Source organism: Bubalus kerabau, chromosome 15 (genome assembly GCF_029407905.1).
Source record: "Bubalus kerabau isolate K-KA32 ecotype Philippines breed swamp buffalo chromosome 15, PCC_UOA_SB_1v2, whole genome shotgun sequence".
NCBI classification, from domain to species: Eukaryota; Metazoa; Chordata; class Mammalia; order Artiodactyla; family Bovidae; genus Bubalus; species Bubalus kerabau.
This window is the reverse complement of record NC_073638.1, coordinates 31,769,219-31,789,467: the sequence shown is the minus strand read 5'-3', so window position 1 is coordinate 31,789,467 and position 20,249 is coordinate 31,769,219. Positions and strand designations below refer to the sequence as shown.

The following is a 20,249-nucleotide window of genomic DNA, read 5'->3' as shown; positions in this document are numbered from 1 at the left end:
CCCAGGGGCTGAGAGAACAAAGCCGCTCGGCCCAGACTCAGTCTACACACCACTTCTTCAGTCCAGAGACAGTGACAGCCTTTTATAGGCCAGACAACAGGAATCATCCTCACACTAAGAGTCAAGGACACTAGGGTCTCCGCTCAGTGTTTCCCAGAGTTCCCAGGAAACGGCAGAAATACCCTCAGCTTCAATCCAGAACAACGTCAAAATGAACTGGAAGTGGTGTTTACTTTGTTTTTAACCTTAAAAAGAGAGGCACCCCAGGGATGTATTTACCAGGCCCTCCGTTTTGTAGTTAATTAGAGTAAATGTGGGTTTTTGTATCATGTACAAAAGAGGCCACTGCCTGCTTCTCTTCTTCTTAGCACCTTCCTAAATGCCCCACTAATGCTCTGCCAGTACAAACAGCCGCATAGTAAAATGAGCTCCAGCCAGCAGGGCCTACCTGCTCCAGTTGCTGCTGCTCTAGCTGCCTCTTTGTTTATATCAGAGGATGCTATTTGGTGTGCAAAGCTTAACATCAATACGAATGATTCTGGCCACCGAATAATGAGAATAATTGAACACAGAGTTTATTTAAGCATAAAACATATTAAAAATTATTCGGTTGATTTGTAAAAGAGAAGAGTTTGGGTCTGAAGGGAACGATGGGGGGTCGGGTTCCCCAGGTCAGCAAACAATATGCGAGGTGGACACTTGGCCCTGGCAGGACTGGCGGACATGAGGGCAGGGGGAGGAGAACGTGGGTGAATCGGAGGTCGGACACTTCCAAACATTGGAGAGACCCCTCAGAGGGAGTCAAGCCTTCCAATCACTGCTTCTCCACATTCACTCTCACTCCACCAGGCCCTCCCTCTGTAAAAACTATGATCCAGACACAGCACTGGATCTACTGGTGGGGTAGATTTCTCTGGTGAGATTTCCAGGTAGACTTGTTTCACCAGAATTTTTTCCTTTACTGGTTTTTCCTGTGAGCCCAATGTTCCTAGTGACAATTGTTTGGAAATGTTAGGCAAGATACATGTTTTCCACAAGCAACTTTTAGAAGCAGGTTTGCATACTCCGAAAGGGGGTGGTGGTGGCGTGGCTTTTCCCTCTTTTCTGGAACTCTGACCCTATGGGGGAGATGGCACCACTTTGAGACTGTGGACAATTTTAAATAGGTTCTGACTTAAGGGCACACACCTTATCGCCTACAGGGGGTCGAAGTAAGTAAATTACAGTACTTTATATATAACCTTGAGTGAATTATGAGGTCATGCCTGACTTATAGACAAAATGCCATAGTGAAATCTGGGTCATGACGAGAAGCAGCATCCAAACTTGAAGTTCGATGGAAGAATTAGAGGCTGTGAACAGAAAGAGCGACATGGTAAGTCCTATGAAAAAATGTACTGCTTGACATGGATCAGCCATCCTGGTGGATTCAAACAAAGGCACCTGCTTTTTTCAATGCCAAGAACCCACCTTCTCCAAGTGGACTTGACTGTGGCAGTGAGGAAGTGAAATTAACTCAACCTCTAGATGAATCCTAACTTAAACGGGGAAACCTGGTAGCTAAGGCTGCTGCAGCAAAGTGTGTTTGATGGATCACACACCCCAGTCCTAGACTTGGGGGCCAGATTAAAGGTCACCACTTCGTTCTTAAATGCCTGAATGTGTGTGTGTGCTCAGTTGCTCAGTTGTGGTCTGACTCCTTGCGACCCCATGGACTATAGCCCTCCAGGCTCCTCTGTGCATGGAATTTTCCAGGCAAGAATACTGAAGTGGGTTTCCATTTCCTTCTCCAGGGGATCTTCTTGACCCAGGGATCGAACCCTCGATTCCTGTGTCTCCTGCATTGGCAGGCGGAATCTTTACCACTAGCACCACCTGGGAAGCTCTATTAAATGGCTGGATAACTTTCTTTAAAAAAAAAAATTCCATCTTTTAGATAAAAGATCAGGGACTCAAAGGTTTAAAAAACCAAAAAGATGCTAGTATTCCTTGAGTGGGCTTCCCTAGTGGCTCGGTGGTAAAGAATTCACTTGCCAATGCAGGAGACGTGGGTTCAATCCCTGGGTCAAAAAAATCCCCTGGAGAAGGAAATGGCAACCCATTCAGTATTCTTGCCTGGGAAATCCCACGGACAGAGGCGCCTGGAAGGCTACAGTCCATGGGGGTGCAAGAGAGTCAGACATGACTTAGTGATGCAACAACAACAATAAGTTCTTTGGGTGTTTGCTTCATCTTTCCTTCTTACTTTCTGGAAGTCTCATAGGTCAGCTGCTGACCCACTGGGCCTCGCGTTGGAATGTCTCCTTCTGGGAGTCAAGAACTTCCTGTGCCCCTGGCTGCCCGCCCAGAGGCTGTGAGCTCACCTCGGCAGCTCTTGCCGTCCTCCTGCAGGGTGCCGGTCACGCAGCTGCACAGAGGCCCGTCCACCCGGCTCGTGCAGATCTGCTCACATCCTCCATTGTCCTCACACCAGTCCAGCCCTGAAATACAGCCCTGGACAAGTTACCTGCAGACAGTCTAGCTCTTCATCTCATATCTACGGGCAAGGCTTTAAAGAGAGGCGTGGCAAGGGAAAAGGCCTAGTACTCTCATGAGTTTTCAGTAATCTGTGAAAGGATGTCATTATGGACACCTGTGATTATGGCAAGCTTCGCAAACTGGGGTCCCCAAGCAGGCGTCCTCAAGCTCCTGGTTCACCAGGTTCACGTCATAGGCACCACACACCCCAGAGTTAGCCTGAATCTTCAAATCCCATTGTTTTAATCATTTAGAGTGTTTTAGGGAACATACATACTTTTTCTCCTAATAGGTCCCACTGAAATGATCTGTTCTTTAGGTTCCTTGGTATAATCTGTGGCAGTCCTGGAATTTTGAGGGCAAGTCTGAAAGACAGAACACCAAAGGGAACATTTCACACAATTAAGCTGATAACTTATTCTTCACCACATCCTCACCTCCAAAAGAGGCAGGGGTTCAGTCCAGAGCACTACTGCAGCTCAGATTAATTAGAAGCAATGTATTCTTGATCATTGAGCCCCCTGGGACTTGGGGCTGTATGTTGAACAGAATTTAATATGTTCTCCACACTAGAATTAGATTCAAAGAGGCTCCCCTCCTAGGAAGGAGGATCCTGTATCAGATCAGATGGTAATGTATGGACCAGCATCGGTAAGCAGCTCGGGCCACCGCCCCATCTCAATTCTGCCAAAAATGTATTGTTCAGCCACTTAGTCACGTCTGACTCTTTTTTGCAGCCCTGTAGACTTTCAGGCTCCTCTGTCCATGGGATTTTTTCAAGCAAGAAGACTGGAGGGAATATCTTGCCATTTCCTCCTCCAGGGGATCTTCCCAACCCATGGATCAAACCCTCGTCTCCTGCATTGGCAGGCAGGTTTTTTACCACTGAGCCACCTGGGAGGCCATCCGTCAACATGTTGCTGCTGCTGCTGAGTCACTTCAGTTGTGTCCGACTCTGTGTGACCCCATAGACAGCAGCCCACCAGGCTCCGCCATCCCTGGGATTCTCCAGGCAAGAACACTGGAGTGGGTTGCCATTTCCTTCTCCAATGCATGAGAGTGAAAAGTGAAAGTGAAGTCGCTCAGTCGTGTCCGACTCTTCGCGACCCCATGGACTGCAGCCTACCAGGCTCCTCCGTCCATGGGATTTTCCAAGCAAGAATACTGGAGTGGGGTGCCATTGCCTTCTCCGATCTGTCAACATGAGGTGAGGGTAAAGCTGCAATGTTAAGGGTTAGGGGCCAGGGACTGGCGCAGTAAAACCTTAGGGACATAGTTGTACATGGTGGAGATGTAAGCCTGGCGTGGACCAGATGATGAGTCTGTCACCTCATCTGCCAGCCCCTCAGAGCCCCAGGCCCAGAGCATGGAGGTGGATAATCTATGGGATAGCCCCTCCCTAAAGGAGACCTGGATAAAGTACATACTGAGCTTGGCAGTTTGCTTCTAAGTGGAGGAGATCTTGGCCCCAGCCTTCACTTCAGAGGCAGGTGACCTGGCTTCTTGAGGCTCTGGCACAGTAGTTCTCAAACAGGGCCAATTTTTTCCCCCAGGGGACACTGGGCAATTCCAGGAAGCATTTCAGGTGTTGTACGAGGGGAGGAGGTGCTGGCATCCAGTGGGTGGAGGTCAGAGATGTGCTGAACAGTCAACAGAGCACAGGGCAGCCCCACAGCAAAGAATCATTTGGTCCAAAATGTCAGTAGCGCTGAGGTTTAAGAAACCCTGGTCTAGTGTTACACCAACAACAGTCTGACATTTCAGAGATAGAGAAGAGTAAACGGTCATCATTCTACCCTGCTCTCTTAGTGTTCTGGCACAGATGACTATCACTCCTGGGCATCTGAAGATGGTTGTTATTCAGCCACCGCCAGGTGCCTTGAGCCCTAAAAAAAAAAACCTCTAAAGAGCCACCGAACTTGGCATTCACCATCCCCACGTGGGGAAACCTGAGGCCGTGAGAAATAAAGACGCACATTGAATTTCCACACTCTCACTTACTATTTTGCAGGAGTACTTTTCTGAATCACAGAGGGACACTGCGCAGTGTAGGTGGACTTCATCATAATCCCCAATGAACTTAAAGACCGTGACGTGGAAGCGGCAGGTGAGGGAGACGCCGTTCTCCTCAATGCCAATGGTGTTGTCTTTAATGTTCTGACACCTGTTCAGAAAGAAAGGGACTCTCTGCTTCACACGTTCATGTCCCACACCGAACCATCACGAACGGTAAAAATGCCTTTGCGTTTGAAAGTGACCTCTGGAGTGTGTGGGCTTGTTTTGTTAGGACTCCCTTACAGTTTCATAGTTTGTTGGAAAAGCATCAAATAGCGCCTCAAATTAGCATCTTAACTGCAACTAAAGACAAAACAACCGGAGGGCCTGTACTCAATTTCCCTGCACGTCAGTTTCTCATCCCTATCCTTCAGAAAGCTGTGTTTTACGGGTATCAGTTAAACAAACACAAGATGAGTCCCTACGTCTTCTGTACTTTCTTCAGTTAATTAGCAATTTGGGGAGGGGCCCCTTTTTCAAGATCTATTGGGAAGTCTCCCTATAAGTGCAAACACATGGGAGCTGGAGAAGACAGACAAGCTGAAGGGACACCCCTGATTCCCTCTTTGCGGTACTGAGCCAATAGGCAAGGGACGACGGTATCTGCCTCCACTCGTTGGCGTTCCCCAAATGGCCCGCAGTCTCTTATGCCCCAGGGTCTTTTCACACACTGTTTCCCCACCTGGAAGCCTCTCTGCACATCTAACTAACCCTGCTTTTTCTCCAGTGCCCGTCTGTGGTTCCCCCTCCAGTATAAATATGCCCTGATCAGGCAGGAACAAGTGGCCTTGCCTGAAATTTGCCGACAACACCCTGCTGAGCCCCGGGGAACATGAACCAAGGTGCAATCGTCACGGTGTCTCCAACACACTGATGGGCACGCAGTAAGTATTTCAAAAGAAGATGTGGTACATATATACAAGGGAATATTACTCAGACATTAAAAAGAATGAAATAATGCTATTTGCAGCAAATGGATGGACCTGGAGAGTATCATACTAAATCAGTCAAAGAAAGACAAATATCATATGATATTGCTTATATGAGGAATCTTTAAGAAATGATGAGGAATCTAAAAAAGATGATACAAATGAATTTATTTAAAAAACAGAAGTTGACTCACAGACTTAAAATAAGAACTTATGGTTACCAGGTGGGTAGGGTGGGTAAAAGGGAGAGATTGGGAGTTTGGGGTTGACATGTACACACTGCTATATTTAAAATACATAACCAATAAGGGCCTACTGTAAAAAATAAATAAAATTTTTAAATAAAAAGGAATATTTAGATGCTGTGTAGTCAAACTCATACAAATATTTGCCTGACAGATAAAAGCTATGACACATCTTTTAACTCCAAGAGAATATTTCTGTGTGTGTCTATGTGTGTGTACAATTATATATAAATTGTATTTTTACTTTTGGAACATTACAAACAGTATTAACTCTCAGAACTGTTTTTTTTGAAATGTGGTGTTAAAATTATACTTAATTTTTAGACCCCCCAAAAACTCTGGGAATAATCAGTGAGTGAATGAATGAATTGTGCTGCCATGGCCAAGGCTGGCCCATTGCAGCCAAGGAGCTCTTTAAAAAAGATCTTATCAAGATAAAATGGGTGGCTCTTCTCCTTATGTTTTCTTCCCTTGGCCCACAGAATTCAATAGTTTAGTGATAAGGAAAAATTTTAATTGATGTTATTCTTCAGGATCCCCACACCTGCTCAGTTTGGTAATTCAGTCTATAAGGCAATAGTTTCCTAAAAGCTTTGAAACAAAAACTTATTAGCCATACTTTTCCTTGTCACTGTAACTCATTTGAATAATCTAAATTGGTTCAAGGATTCTGCAGTGTTCTCAGCCCTCTGGTCTTCACGCAGCAACTCCCTCCTTTTTTAAAAAAATATTTACTTATTTGGCTGTGTCAGGGCTTAGTTGCATCTCGTGGGATCTTCTACCTTTCTTTCAGCATGCAGGATCTTTAGTTCCGGCATGTGAGACCTAGTTCCCTGACAAGGGATTGAACCCAGGCCCCCTGCACTGAGAATGTGGAATCTTAGCCACTGGACCACCAGGAAAGTCCCCAGACCTTCCCTCATAACTAGACCCCCAACTCCCAGAGAGATGATTTGAGATTTAAGTGTCAGAAAAACAGGAAGCAGAAGGAAGGGGTCTCGGGAAGCAGGGACAGTCTGTCTGGATGTCGCCTTAGGGGGCAAACAAACCGAACACCAGGATCCTTGTCCACAATCGGAAGGATGGTGTCCTTTCCTCTGTCTGGCCATACACAGAGAGCAGAGAAGTGACCTTTGTGTGCTCAGACCACTGCATCACTGGTACACGGCAGCGGCATCTCTGCACCCCCCACCCCCGTGTAGCTGGAGAGAAGCAGCTGACCCCCCTCCCCCCAAATTCCAATGCAGAACCATTCTGCTCAGTCATTCCGCACTGAGCATCAGTTTTTCCATAAGCTCACTGGGAAAAAAAAAAAAACACAAAACAATAACCATATTCCTTCAAGAAAGGTCAAAAGGACTCATGAATTAAAATTCTCTCACATGATGAAATTACTTCTCACCCAACAACAGTTTAATTTGAAGACCTTCATCCAGACCCTGGGGGAAGCTGAGATTTATGAACGCGCTCACTTACTCTCCCTCTCTGGGTCAACTCTATTAAATACTATTTAAAAAATGCTAAATGCCACAGTGTCCTTCAAAGGCAGCCCAAGCCCACCCACCAGGGTTTGTATAGTGGCTCAAATCGTAGCCCTTTTATTTTGGGAGAAAAGACCATGATGGGGTGGGGAGCAAGGGAACACATGGAGAAAGAGACCTGTTACATTAGCCTGAGCATCTGGATCTGCAAGATACCATGTAATCCTCAAGCCCTTCCCTCTGCCTCCAGGGAGGCTAAAAATCAACCCAGAAAGATAGTGCCTTCATGAGGCCTTTGCTGAAAATCCCATTCGACACCTCAGCAACCCACGCCATAAGCCACACCTGGCCAGGTAGGGAGTTGATGTACCTTGGTATCTGAAAGATTTCTTCCTCTGCCCCTTGCTGGTTAGGTAGCCTTGGGTGAGCTGTATTCAGGCTCTGAGCCTGTTCATCTGCAAAGTAGTGGATGTTTATTGTTTGTCTGCCTAGAAGCATAGTCTTCTTTGGGGGAACTATTCCTTCCCTCCCCAACTTGAAGGCTAATTATACCCTATCCATAGCACCCCAGGGAAGGATGCTGACTCAGGCCTGAGATAGGGTTCAAGAAACACTATTCCCAAATCTGGCACCTTGAATATTTTCAACTGAAGGAGTTTGAGAAAAATGACAGAATCAGGAAGGTCACTCTTCTCCCCTGAAAGAGGCCATAAAACTCTCCTGTGAGAGGTATACCAGAGGAAAGGAGCATTCTTATCTCCAAAGTCAAGGGGGCACTGAGAAGAGTCTGAAGAGTCTGGCTAAGATTTCCCTCGGTTCACTATAGTGACCACACATGATGGACCTATCATATCCACAACTGTTCACTCTTTGTCAAATGGGGAAAACGATACTCAGTTTGAACGATTTCTTAGAGTCTCCATTTCCTTATGAAGACTCCCGTGTCATGTAAAATTTATATTAAATAAATGTGTATGCTTTTCTCCTGTTAATCTTTGTCCAAATAATTTTCAGACCCAGCCAGGAACCCTAAGAGGATCAAAAAAACTGTCCTCCCCAACACCAGGCACTTTAATGTTGCATCTTCTCCAAACAAAGGAGAGGGAATCCATCCAAGAAAAGCTTATCATACTCCTTCCCAATTCCCTGAATTGGGATTAGAAGGAATGCTCATTCCTGGGGGTTACAATGCTGAAAAAATGCTGGTGTCTAATGAGGACAATGAGAAAGACAGAGACAATGACAGAAACAGAGAGACAAAGGATAGAGGGAGGGAGGGAGTGTTGACAGCAACTGGCCCCCGAACCCAATTATTCCTGAAGCCACATCTACTTATGTGATTTGGTTTTGTAAACATTAAGTACTTTGTTTTTGCATAAACTTGTTTGAAATGGTCTATACCACTTATAAAAGAAAGAATTTTGATAAATACAGTCATCTGCTTTTAAGAATTCATGTACTGGGGTGATGGAAATGTTCCAAAATTAGATTATGATGATGGTTGCACTTCTCTGTAAATTTACCAAAAATTGTTGAATTTTACACTTAGAGCAAATGCATTTTATTGCACATAAATTATGTATGCAATAAACCTGTTAAGAAATTATTGTTGCTTGACAAAACCACTAAGTGTTTTTAAAAAATAAAGATAATTATCATGATTGTTGATTGGTTCATAGCCTTTTCTTCTTTTTCATTCACCCATTCATTCATTCAATAATTTTGTTGCATAACCACTATTTTTCAGGAAATATACTAGGTGCTGGGCACATATTGGTGAGTAGAAAAACTCACCTACAGGCTATTATGCCAATTCTTTTTAAATTTTGATAGATCCATTATTCACCAACTTTAGTAATTCTCATTACCTCCTTTCATTTGTAGATAATCCACATTCAACTCAGATTGAAATTCAAAGTAGGTAGGGCAGAAAGCCCTGTTTGATCACATTGAGAATAGAGCATTTTATAGTTAATGCCACAGAAAACTGGTGATCTACCACTAAATTGTGTGTGACTTCAAGAATTGCTTGTTCTCACTAAGCCTCAGCCTTCTCATCTATTAAAAAGGAGCTTATCACATTTACTTCATACGTAGTTATAAGGATTAGATAGTTCTTGGGTGCAAAATGCTGGTCCTGTAGGTAGTCAGCAAATGTTAGTTACCTTTCTCTTCCCTAAAAAAGATGTAGACAAATCTCACGCTAACGGCTCTGAGACCGTCCTTCAGGAAGAGGCTACCCACCCGCCTTCAATGATGAAGTATCGGAGCTTGTCGTTGCTGTCACGGGATGGGGTGGCGTAGCATTTGTTCAGTGTCAGAATGAGATGTGTGGAGTCAGCTCCGACCACAAAGACCCCAACGTACAGCACATCTCGAGTTGTCAGCACAACTTCACCCTGGCGGTAAGGATGTTTGTAGGAGGCGTTTTTGTAGAGCGCCATCTTGGTGGTGAAGCTGCCTTCTTGAGTTGGAACCGTCAGGTTAATGACACTATAAGGGAAAAAGTTGTGGACTTAAAAAAATATTCACAGCCTAAAAGTCGAGAGTTATGTTTTATTTGGTGGGAATTTGTAGGACTCCAAATGACCCTGACCCAACTGCTCCCAGAATGGGAGGGGAGGGGCCAGGTTATACAGAAGTTTTGCAACAAAGGGTAATCTGAACATCCAAAAATTATTGTTAATTAAAGAAAACCAGATATCCCAAGTTAAGGAATTTAGTGCTTTTCTATGCACGGGAAGATGCAAGAGTCTGGGCTCACTGAAATCATTCCTTGGATATGCACCTCAGCTATCTGGGGCCAGTATCCTGTTTTCACATCCTAAGCTTCTTTTTTTCAGGGCTCAACTTAAGGAGTGGCTACAGTCTGGCGGCTGCTAGATGGCAGGTGTTCTTTCCTTCCTGAGTTGCCTCAGGTCTCATCAGCTCACCATGCACAGGGGCTGCACTCCCTGATGACTGTGACATCCTTTGTTTACTGACATGGCAGCAAATATTCCGGTTCTCACAGTCATGAGTAGGGAACCCCAAACAATGCTGTCTATCCAATCACCATTTTCCAAGCTGAAAATGCAGAGGGAAAGCCAGGCAGAGAGAAGTAAAGTCTAATAGGCTACATGTGGCCATTAAAATTAAACTAAAAATTCACTTCCTCAGTGCCCTGCTCCCCTGGCACATTTCAAGAGCTCAATGCCCACATACAGCTACTGCATTGGACAGCACAGATATGGGACATTTCCATCCCTGTAGAAAGTTCTATCGAACAGCACCGGTGTAAGACATCTGAGTTCAGAAAACATGAATTATTCTTTCCTAGTGCTTCAGAGACAGATGCTAGCAATTTTGATTATGCTAACCTTAACTGTCAAGGAAAAGACAGAGCGATGTGCACAGCCCCTGAGATTCTCTACCTTAGCATAGGCTTCACAACGGAGTCCAAGGAGATCTTGATATCCAGCTCATAAGCACATGAAAATTCCACATTGATTGTCCTGTCCCTGGTGATGATGTTGCCAGTATTATTGGCACTTTCGATCCAAATAGTGTTTTTATACATGATATGAGTGCCATTGGACTGCAGACAAAGGAAGGTCAGAAATCATTAAATCTGGGTGTGAGTATGTGGCTTGCATTTTAAATCCATGGGCCTGAAAGTAGAGAAATGGCTTCATTCCATACATAACCCAGAGGCCAGTATAAATCAGGATGGAGCTAGTCTCAGCATTTAGTAAGAAAAAAAAAAGTATTAAATGGATGGCAACAGCACCTTTCAATCTGATAACTTTGAATGCCCACCAAGGGTGATTTCATGTACCACTGAATTCTAAGTACTACCAGCCCCGGGTTATCTGTGGGAACCCAAGCTGGGCACAGCATAAAGTATTGCCATCCCAAGGTAAAATACATATCATCTTTCAATTCTTAATTCAAAATCCACCCCCTGTCAAATCTTGTACCAGGCATGCCCACAAGTACCCAAATGGATACATGCATGTTTTACCATCTTGCTCCTCTCACTCGCTGATTAAAAAGTGTTAATGTACACAGTTAACAAAATATATATTACCATATGTAAAATAGATACCCAGTGGGAATTTGCTGTGTGACACAGGGAGCTCAACCCAGTGTTCTATGACAACCTGGAGGGGCAGGGAGTGGAAGGTGGGAGGGAGTTTCAAGAAGGAGGGGACATATGTATACCTGTGGCTGATTCATGTCGATGACTGGCAGAAACCAGCACAATATTGTAAAGCAAATATTTTGCAATAAAAAATTAAAAAAAAAAAGAAAGATGGCAGGAAGGCACAGGAGGAAGAGAAGTGAGATGCTTTGCTAACCTAGAAATTAGATAGCCCAAGACAAAAAGTTGTGACCTTGCTATATTTCTGCATCCAACTGTTAAATGATGTCTGAATCACCCTTACCCCTCGAAATAGCTGAACCCAACTGTCTACCTGGAAGAACAATAAAAGCACGAAAGAGATAAAAACATGTGTCAACATTCAGGGCAAAGGATGACAGCAGACAGGGCAAAGCAGGGAAGGAAGTATGTCACTTATCTTGCTTTCAGCTCAATCAATCACTTAGCACTCAATGATGGGTGTCTTTTGCTGTTTTCCAAGGAGCATGTTTCTAAGTTAGACCCCTGAAGTTGGCTTAAGGACGATCAGTGTGCAAACGTCCAGAGCTGTCGCCACCAAGGCCGGGCGCTCTTTCTGGCCCCTGTTGCTCACCTGCACGATGTTTCCACAGTTCCCTTTGGTGTTGTTGATCTGAAAGGAGATAAAGTCCTCGCCCTCAATGCCGGTGCACTGCCTGTCATTGACCCGCACGCCCTCCCTCTCGAAGCCGAGCTGGAAGAGCTTGCACTTAGATATGGACACTTCCATCTGAGCCGCCTTGCAGGTCACCTCTGCATCAATGATGTCGTGGGAGTCTGTGGGGACACAGGTATGAAAGGCGAGTCACTGGGAGCTGCCCTTGCTGCGGGAGTGGGCGTGGTACCCTGTCCTCTTCAGAAGAGGCTGATGATCTTCACACAGAAGCTTTGGCATACCTAACAAAGCTCTGATCAGTCTCAATGAGTATATGAAGTCATTCAAAGCAATAACCTGAGCAATGCCAGAGCCTTTTTTTAAAAGATGAAAATGCTATACAAAGCATCTTTGCTCTTTTCTTCTTAAACCCAGGATTCCTGCCCCATTCTGGTAGGAGCTACTCTTGTAAGCTCCATACCATGTCTGGCTTGCTGTGGCCTGGCTAAAAAACATGATTCAAGTGAGGGCAGCCCTGGGTTGGTACCCAGGCCAGCACTAGGAGCTCTTGTTTTCTGTCATGGGATGCACCAGTGGACATTTTCCATGAGTACACAAACACAGGCTAACGAGCACTAAAGAAGCAGAGAGAAACACTTTTATCTGCTTTGGTGAAGCCTTTGAACAGCTCATGTGGTCCCCTCCTGTGGAGCCTTCTGGTCAACCAGGCATTCATTTGCTGATGCTAAACGTAGCACATGCCTCCTGAGTTCCCTGGTTCAACCAAGGGCATGGAGCTGGGAAGCAAAGCAGCTCCCCTTCAAGCTGACAAAACAGTGTGCTCTGGGCCAGGGACAAGGTCATTGCTACTTTAAGGTGGCTGTGGTTAAGAACAGGACCTGGAGTCCTAATGGCTTGCAGTTTGCTTCAACATTTCAGTTTTCTTCGAGACCTGCTGAAAAGTTCAGGGAAGATAAAGCTGGCTTTAAACACGTCTTCAAGCACCTGGCACTCTCGTCCTGATTGTTTCATGTTTTCGCCAAACCACCCTATCTCCCTGTGAGTCTAAAAGATCAATTTGGATCTCTCTGGTGTTGAACATGGCCTCAGATGGAGCTGACTGATTCTATGAATGTACAAATTTACGTTTATCATTTATTGAAGAAAGGGATGTAGCTACAAGGAAATGAACATTAGCCAACTTTGAAGAGGTCGGGTTCCTTTCTTGTTCTGCTTAAATGCTCATGAAAACTTCATTATCTGGGTTTCTAACCCACAGTATGGGACGTGTGGTCTCCCACCCAGGAGCTCTCCTACAAGGCTGCCAGGCGTCTCCCACTGGGCCTGTCTTGGAGGGGGGGGCGGCAGGTGTCACTCACTGTTTCCATAGGGAGGGGGTTCAATGCAGCCACACAGCTCCCCTCCATTTTCCAGTTCACAGGTTCGGTTGGGACAGTCCACCCCCACACAAGGATCTTCAACCACTCCTGCTAAAAAGGAAAACAAACAGAAACACACACAACTTGATTTTCACACCAATGCCCAGCAGCATGTGGTCACACTCTGAACTTGCCACTTCAGTGGACCTGGTGATGGTCAGATGGCAGATACAAATTAACAAACAGGGCAGCCTTTCAGGAAGTAATGACGATAGCTAATAATTGGGTCTTTGCTATGTGTTTCATGCATTGGTGGCATTATCTCTTCCAACCCTTACAATCTCTGCCAGCTAAGTACTGTAACTTGGCATCACAGCTGAAATGTACCCAAAGTCACGCACAGGTGAAGGTAAGTGAGGAGGATGGAAGATACGAACAAGCTGAACTGCCAGCACGTCCCGAGATTCCTGCACTTACTGCTCTGTACACCATCATGTGCATCAAAGTCTTTATATTTATATAAGCTGTAGACTGCAAACCATTTACCTCTATATTCCCAATACCTGGCCACCTCACAGTAGATACTCAACAAGTAATTGTCAAGAATGAAGATTTCAGGGCCAGTAAGGTCCCAGAGAGGTCCCTTAAACCAGGACTTCTTAGTCTTTTTTTTTTTTTTGATTCATGGTCCACATGCTTCTACTTAATTTGTAAAAGTAGGCAAACCAAAATCTACACACAACTCGCCAGCATTGACTGAGATTAATGGCACTTTTTTTTTGCCAAAACAGGGAAAACTCTAAGTAAAATACAAATGTATGTGGAGTGTCATCACCAACAGATTACAAACAATATTTCTGTAGCAGATGAGCCCATAGGCCACCTGCAAGCTCATTAACGTCTCAGTTTGAGAACCACTAATGGAAAACACTTTCTTTTAGACACTCATTTCTTTATTTAAAGACTCTCTTTCCCTATCCAGGTGTAATAATCTTCCTTGTTGTCATGGTTTCTAACAGTAAGTGTTAAAGAAACAGCCATGATTCAACTCAAGCATGCGCCAAGTTACCTTCAAGAGTTTAAAAACAAAACAAAACAAACCCCTCAAGCTGTCCCGTAACTGCAGATGCTTCTCCTGACCTTCTGCTAAATAACCATTACCACAGGTGAGAGGACAGGAATGGAGTCGCATCAGTCTGTCTTAATTCCAAGGAAGATGACTAGAATAGAGCCCTCACCATCAGCTAAATACACGTACTTATTATTTTTGCAGTTTAAACTTTTTATTTTGTATTGGGGAATAGCCAATTAACAGTGTTGTGATAGTTTCAGGTGAACAGTGAAGGGACCCAGCCATACATATACCTGTATCCATTCTCCCCCAAACTCCCCTCCCACCCAGGCTGCCACATAACACTGAGCAGAGTCCCCTGGGCTATACAGTAGTCCTTTGTTGCTTACCCATTTTACATATAGCAGTGTGTACATGACCATTCCAAATTCCCTAACCATCCCTTCTCCCATCCTTCCTCCTTGCAACCATAAGTTTGTGCTCTAAACAGTGAAGCTCTTTCTGTTTTGTAAATAAGTTCATTTGTATAATTTCTTTTCAGATTCCACACGTAAGGGACGCCATAGGATATCTCTTATCCTCTGTCTGACTTACTTCACTCAGTATGACACCCTCTAGGTCAGAGAAGGAAATGGCAACCCGCTCCACTGTTCTTGCCTGGAGAATCCCAGAGACAGGGGAGCCTGGTGGGCTGCCGTCTCTAGGGTCGCACAGAGTCAGACACGACTGAAGCAACTAGCAGCAGCGGCAGCAGCAGGTCCACCCTTGTTGCTACAAATGGCATTACTTCTTTTTAATGGCTAAGTAATATTCCACCAAATAAACTTATTTCTTAAAAGCTTCTTTTTCTAGAGGCCCATTTATTGCCTAATGCGTTCAGCACCCAAGACAGTGCTAAGCACACAGCAGCCACCCAATGAATGTGCTGGTTGATTAACACAATATGCAAACCACCGAGGAGAATAAGGGGGAAAAAAAGTGTGGAGGTTACAGCCCCCAAGAAGACAAAAACCTCACTTACAAACAGAGTGGGCCATTTACTACTTGGCAAATACAACATGCCCAATACAGAGGTTAAGTTTTGAGGTGAAAAACAAAAACTGATATATTTTTTTAAAATTCCAGACAATTTCTGAAGTTCAAGACAGTTTAGGCTCTTTAAAGTATTGCTTATTAACAGAAGAGGGTAAAATATTAAAGTTACCAAACAAAACACTTTTATTGATTGCCAACAGAAACTACTGCATTTGCTTAAGAGTTTCTGAAATCACTGAGTGCATATTTTAATTAACGACATTGTTTTCAGGTTCTGAATTGTGTATCCCTACTCTTGTCAGGTGTGGTGTGCAGACTTACTGATGAGAACACTCCGTCTTGAAACAAACACGGCCAGTTTTCACGGCGGTACCTGTGTGTACACGGGGCTGCTGTTGTGCCTCGAGGGACACGCACACGTTCTGACGGACGCAGTGTCACACTGCATTCATGGGACAGAGTGACCATTTATGTACATGGACACGCATATACGGATATGACAAATTTATGCGCATTTAGGCACACACTTACTTGCTCCATCTATCTGATTAACATGGCAAGAAAACAAAGAGAATAATAGATAATGGACGTCAAAGTAGTTATCTCACTACAGAAAAAAAATGCAAGAGTCTATAGATTTTTATTTCATCAATAGCACACGTATAATCCCTTTATAAATCTAATCATGGCTTCCTTGCAACCAGGAAGATACAGCCAGCTCAGTCTGCCATTTGCCACCTGCCTTCTCTTTGTGATCTGGGCTCTGACTCATGTGAAAGGAGCTTTTGGAGAGCTGAATTTGGGGCACTGAAATCAATTAGGAGTCCCATGCTCTGTCCTGCTATCTTAGAAGTCACTACACTGGTGCTCTTCCAACCCAGAGAACCCCACCTTCCTCTGTTGATATTCTGAATTCCATAACTGGACCTAGGGGGGAGTCAAGCGCCACTGAAAGTGCCCCCTCACAGAATCTCCTGCAGCCCACACCTCTCCACCCTTCAACCCCCAAAGCAGATCTACAGGTTGAGATGGAGACCAGTGGCTAGCCCCAGACAAAGTGACGCCACTGGCCAAGCTGTGCTTTCTAACTCAGAGAAGAGTCTGCAGAAATAAAATCATTCTCTTACAGCAATTCTCCCTCTCAATCCACTCGGTGCTGAGGATTCCAAAGGAGCGGCAGGACTCCCCGTAGGCGGCCAGGGAGCCACACAGCTGAAACTTCTTGTGGTTGTAGCAGCCGTCCAGGTAGCAGGACTCGTAGAAGGGGAGGGGGTCGAGCAGCCCGTAGCAGGGCTGGAAGAAGCCCTTCATGTCCGTGAGCTTCAGGCAGTAGCCGTCGCCCTGCATGTCCTGGATGTGCACGTTGTCGCACATGGCCGCGTACTGTGAGAACTGCAGCTCGTTGCAGCTGGGGGTGAAAGACGTAGTCAGACCAGGAGGCAACGCCAGGCGTGTGAGATGGCCAGTGGGGGTGGGGGAGGGAGACCACAGTGGTGACCTCTTCAGCTAACCCAGAAGTCAGTGTGGGTGCTGATCCCAACCTTAACCCAGGCTAGGGTTCAAAAGTCAAGGTAGTTTCTACTGTTACAGCACTGGGATGAGCGAGGGTAAAATAAAATGATAGTAGCCAGTGTGTCAGACAAGGGTAGATATTGATATAATAACCATTAACCTTTGATGTCCGAGAAGGCAATGGCACCCCACTCCAGTACTCTTGCCTGGAAAATCCCATGGATGGAGGAGCCTGGTGGGCTGCAGTCCATGGGGTCACTAAGAGTCGGGCACGACTGAGCAACTTCACTTTCACTTTTCACTTTTCACTTTCATGCATTGGAGAAGGAAATGGCAGCCCACTCCAGTGTTCTTGCCTGGAGAATCCCAGGGACGGCGGAGCCTGGTGGGTTGCCGTCTATGGGGTCGCACAGAGTCAGACACGACTGAAGCGACTTAGCAGCAGCAGCAGCAACCTTTGATGTGGGCTTCCCTGGTGGCTCAGTGGTAAAAAAAAAAAAAAAAAAAAACCCACCTGCCAATGCAAGATATGCAGCTTCAACCCCGGGGTTGGGAAGATCCCCTAGGGAAGGAAATGGCAACCCACTCCAGTGTCCTTGCCTCCTGGAAAATCCCATGGACAGAGGAGCCTGGAGGGCTACAGTCTATGGGGTCACAAAGAGTTGGACACGATCAACTCTGTTGTTTAGTGACTACACAACAACAACCTTTGATATAACTGACTGATATGATTGATACAATAACTATCAACAGATATGGATATAATAACCAATAACAATAATGATAATTACATTATTATTAATAAAAAATAAAAGTAATAACTGTTGGTAAAGTAAAAGATTTGAAAGGACATCCAGAAGCTTCTAAACCATTTCCAGTTAGCTACCAGAGACCATAAGGAAAATCTTCACAAGAAAATTGGTGTCAGGCTGCAACCATTTATAAGAGAAGAAAAAAAGGAAATAAGAAGGGAAAGGAAACTCAAACAGAATGATGATTCCTAAGGAGGAGCTGAATCTTGCTCATCTTTGGAAGCCCCAGAATAGTTTAATGTGCAAAGGAGTCATTTTTCTAACTGTGGGTCCCAGAAGTGACATTTTAGAGAAAGCATCACATTAGGAATTCTGAAATCTAATCTGGGCTTTGCCACTTACTGTGCCCCCTCATCTAAATCATTCCACTCTAACCTCCGTTGCACCTAGAAAAGGAAGAGACTGGACCAGACTGTGCCCAAGGTTCTTTCCAGCTCTGGGTCCCACAATTCACAGGACGGTCTAATTTATGGCACATTTTTCAGTTTACACCTGCAGAAAAGTCAAAGAGGGTTGAGAGCTTCATTCCCACATCTGGGAATTCAGCTGACGTTTGGCACATTAAAGCTCAAGGGGACAGAATCATTGTACAAGCAAAGAAATGCCAAGAAAGAGAAGTGTAGCTCTAGAACCTCAGAGGAATTAACATGATTTGGCAGTCTGGAAGGACTCTTAAGTTAAACACCTTTGAAATTACTTGCCTAGTTCCTTCTATCTCAGTTGGCCAGAGAGGGGCCTGATAATAACCTCAATGACTTCTACTTTCTTGGACTTTCTAGACTCCCACCAACTTCTGCCTACACAACCAAGCCTCTGGTAAGAGGTACAGATGGCTCTTGTGGTAAAGTACCCACCTGCCAATGCAGGAGACATAAGAGACGCAGACTCAATCCTGGGACAATCCTGGAGGAGGGCATGGCAACCCACACCAGTATTCCTGCCTGGAGAATTCCATGGACAGAGGAGCCTGGCAGGCTGTATGACTGAAGTGACTTAGCATGCACAGACACGAAGTCTCAGCACTAGGGAGCAAGGAATAACCCTCTTCTCCTGGGTTAACTCTTAATCCCACCCTCAGCAAGGATGCCCAGTCACAGTTAAAGTTAAACTTGACCAGTTGGGCAGATGGTCAAGGCTTTAGAGTTCTAATCCTAGGAACACTCTTCTGTTTGGCCAAGGGCCGGATAACACCAAAATTCAGACTTATCATCTAAGCCTAGTTACTTCCTCTGCTGTTCAAGAAATTACTGTGCCTGTTTGTATGATGAAAACTCCAAAGATCTTGAGCTTAGCTCTTTGTAGGCGAGGAAGGGAGTTGCTATATGAAGTACCTCCCTCATCAACATCTGTCATAGACACGGGAGGACTGGGACCACTGAGTCTAGTGACTGGAGACTCTCACCTCTTCTGCATGCCATTGGTTTTCCAGCTCTGGGCCAGGACCACGCTGCTCACCACCGGCTTCCCCCGCAAGGTCACGTAATCATCAGTTAAGTCCCCATTGAAGTTGCCGCAAAGGCCACACACTTTGTTCTGCAGCCTCTCGCTGATGCTGATTTTTATGACGTTGTAGCCGTTGTAGTAGATTTGGATGTCGGGGCTGGTGTCAATCACCAGGAACCCCTCACTGCTGTAGATTTTTGTTGCCAGGCCGGTTATGAATGGAACATTCACTTGTGTGCCATTCACCTGTTAAAGGAGAAAGAAGAAGTAAATGACCCTCAAAGCAGAAATTGGCAAATATTTACTGTAAAAGTCCTGAGTAAACATTTTAGGCTTTGTAGCCCATATGATCTATCCTCGTGGCAAAAAAAGCAGCCACAGACAAAAGTAACTAAATGAGCAAGGCTGTGTTCCACTAAAGCTTTATTTACAAGAATAGGCAGCAAGGAGATTTGACTGAATTTCGTATTTTGCTGATGCCTGCCCAGGAATCTGAGGGCTTGCTCATCTTACTGTCCACAGTACCTCCCAAAGAAGCAAACTATGGTGGCAGAGAGATTAAAATAAAAATGCTGCAAAGGTATAATGCACAACAAGTGGCTAGATTTTTGTATAAAACTTTCTCCAGCATAAACCAATTACTGAAAAAAAAATCCCAATCCTGCGTTAAGGAGAGTCTAACATGGTTAAAATGAATCTGGGGATCATTGCTATGTTTATTGTTTTCTTATTTATAACATTCGAACAGGAGATGCCCTCCCAGAGGCCCTATAGGCAGAGTATTTTCTCCATTTGTCATTTTCTTGCTTTATAACAGTTTCTTTTCTTAGCCCTTAAGACAGAACATAACATGCCTTTTCTGTACTTACAAAAGAAATTGTTCTTTTCCCCCCTCTAGGTTATCAGTAACTTTTGTTGCTTAAAAAAACATAGCAGAAGCCTTAAAAAAATATGATTCTTTACTATTTTGGTGGCTGGGAGTATTTTATTCAGCACAATGTCAGTTTTGATC

The 20,249-nt window shown here is 44.8% G+C and overlaps 1 protein-coding gene across 1 annotated transcript in view; it reads right to left on the bottom strand.

Moving 5' to 3' along the window:
- Nucleotides 1-567: 567 nt before the first annotated feature.
- Nucleotides 568-20,249, bottom strand: part of TECTA (tectorin alpha) — an 82,685-nt gene continuing 63,003 nt past the window's right edge. Inside the window, exons 14-23 of the mRNA XM_055548399.1 lie at nucleotides 19,197-19,483; nucleotides 16,598-16,893; nucleotides 13,364-13,474; nucleotides 11,964-12,166; nucleotides 10,641-10,804; nucleotides 9,472-9,720; nucleotides 4,519-4,681; nucleotides 2,795-2,882; nucleotides 2,364-2,480; nucleotides 568-1,352 (exon numbers count right to left, since the gene is read on the bottom strand). Coding sequence (XP_055404374.1) covers nucleotides 1,252-1,352; nucleotides 2,364-2,480; nucleotides 2,795-2,882; nucleotides 4,519-4,681; nucleotides 9,472-9,720; nucleotides 10,641-10,804; nucleotides 11,964-12,166; nucleotides 13,364-13,474; nucleotides 16,598-16,893; nucleotides 19,197-19,483 — 1,779 coding nt within the window. The 3' untranslated portion in view covers nucleotides 568-1,251. The remainder of the gene's footprint in view (nucleotides 1,353-2,363; nucleotides 2,481-2,794; nucleotides 2,883-4,518; nucleotides 4,682-9,471; nucleotides 9,721-10,640; nucleotides 10,805-11,963; nucleotides 12,167-13,363; nucleotides 13,475-16,597; nucleotides 16,894-19,196; nucleotides 19,484-20,249) is intronic.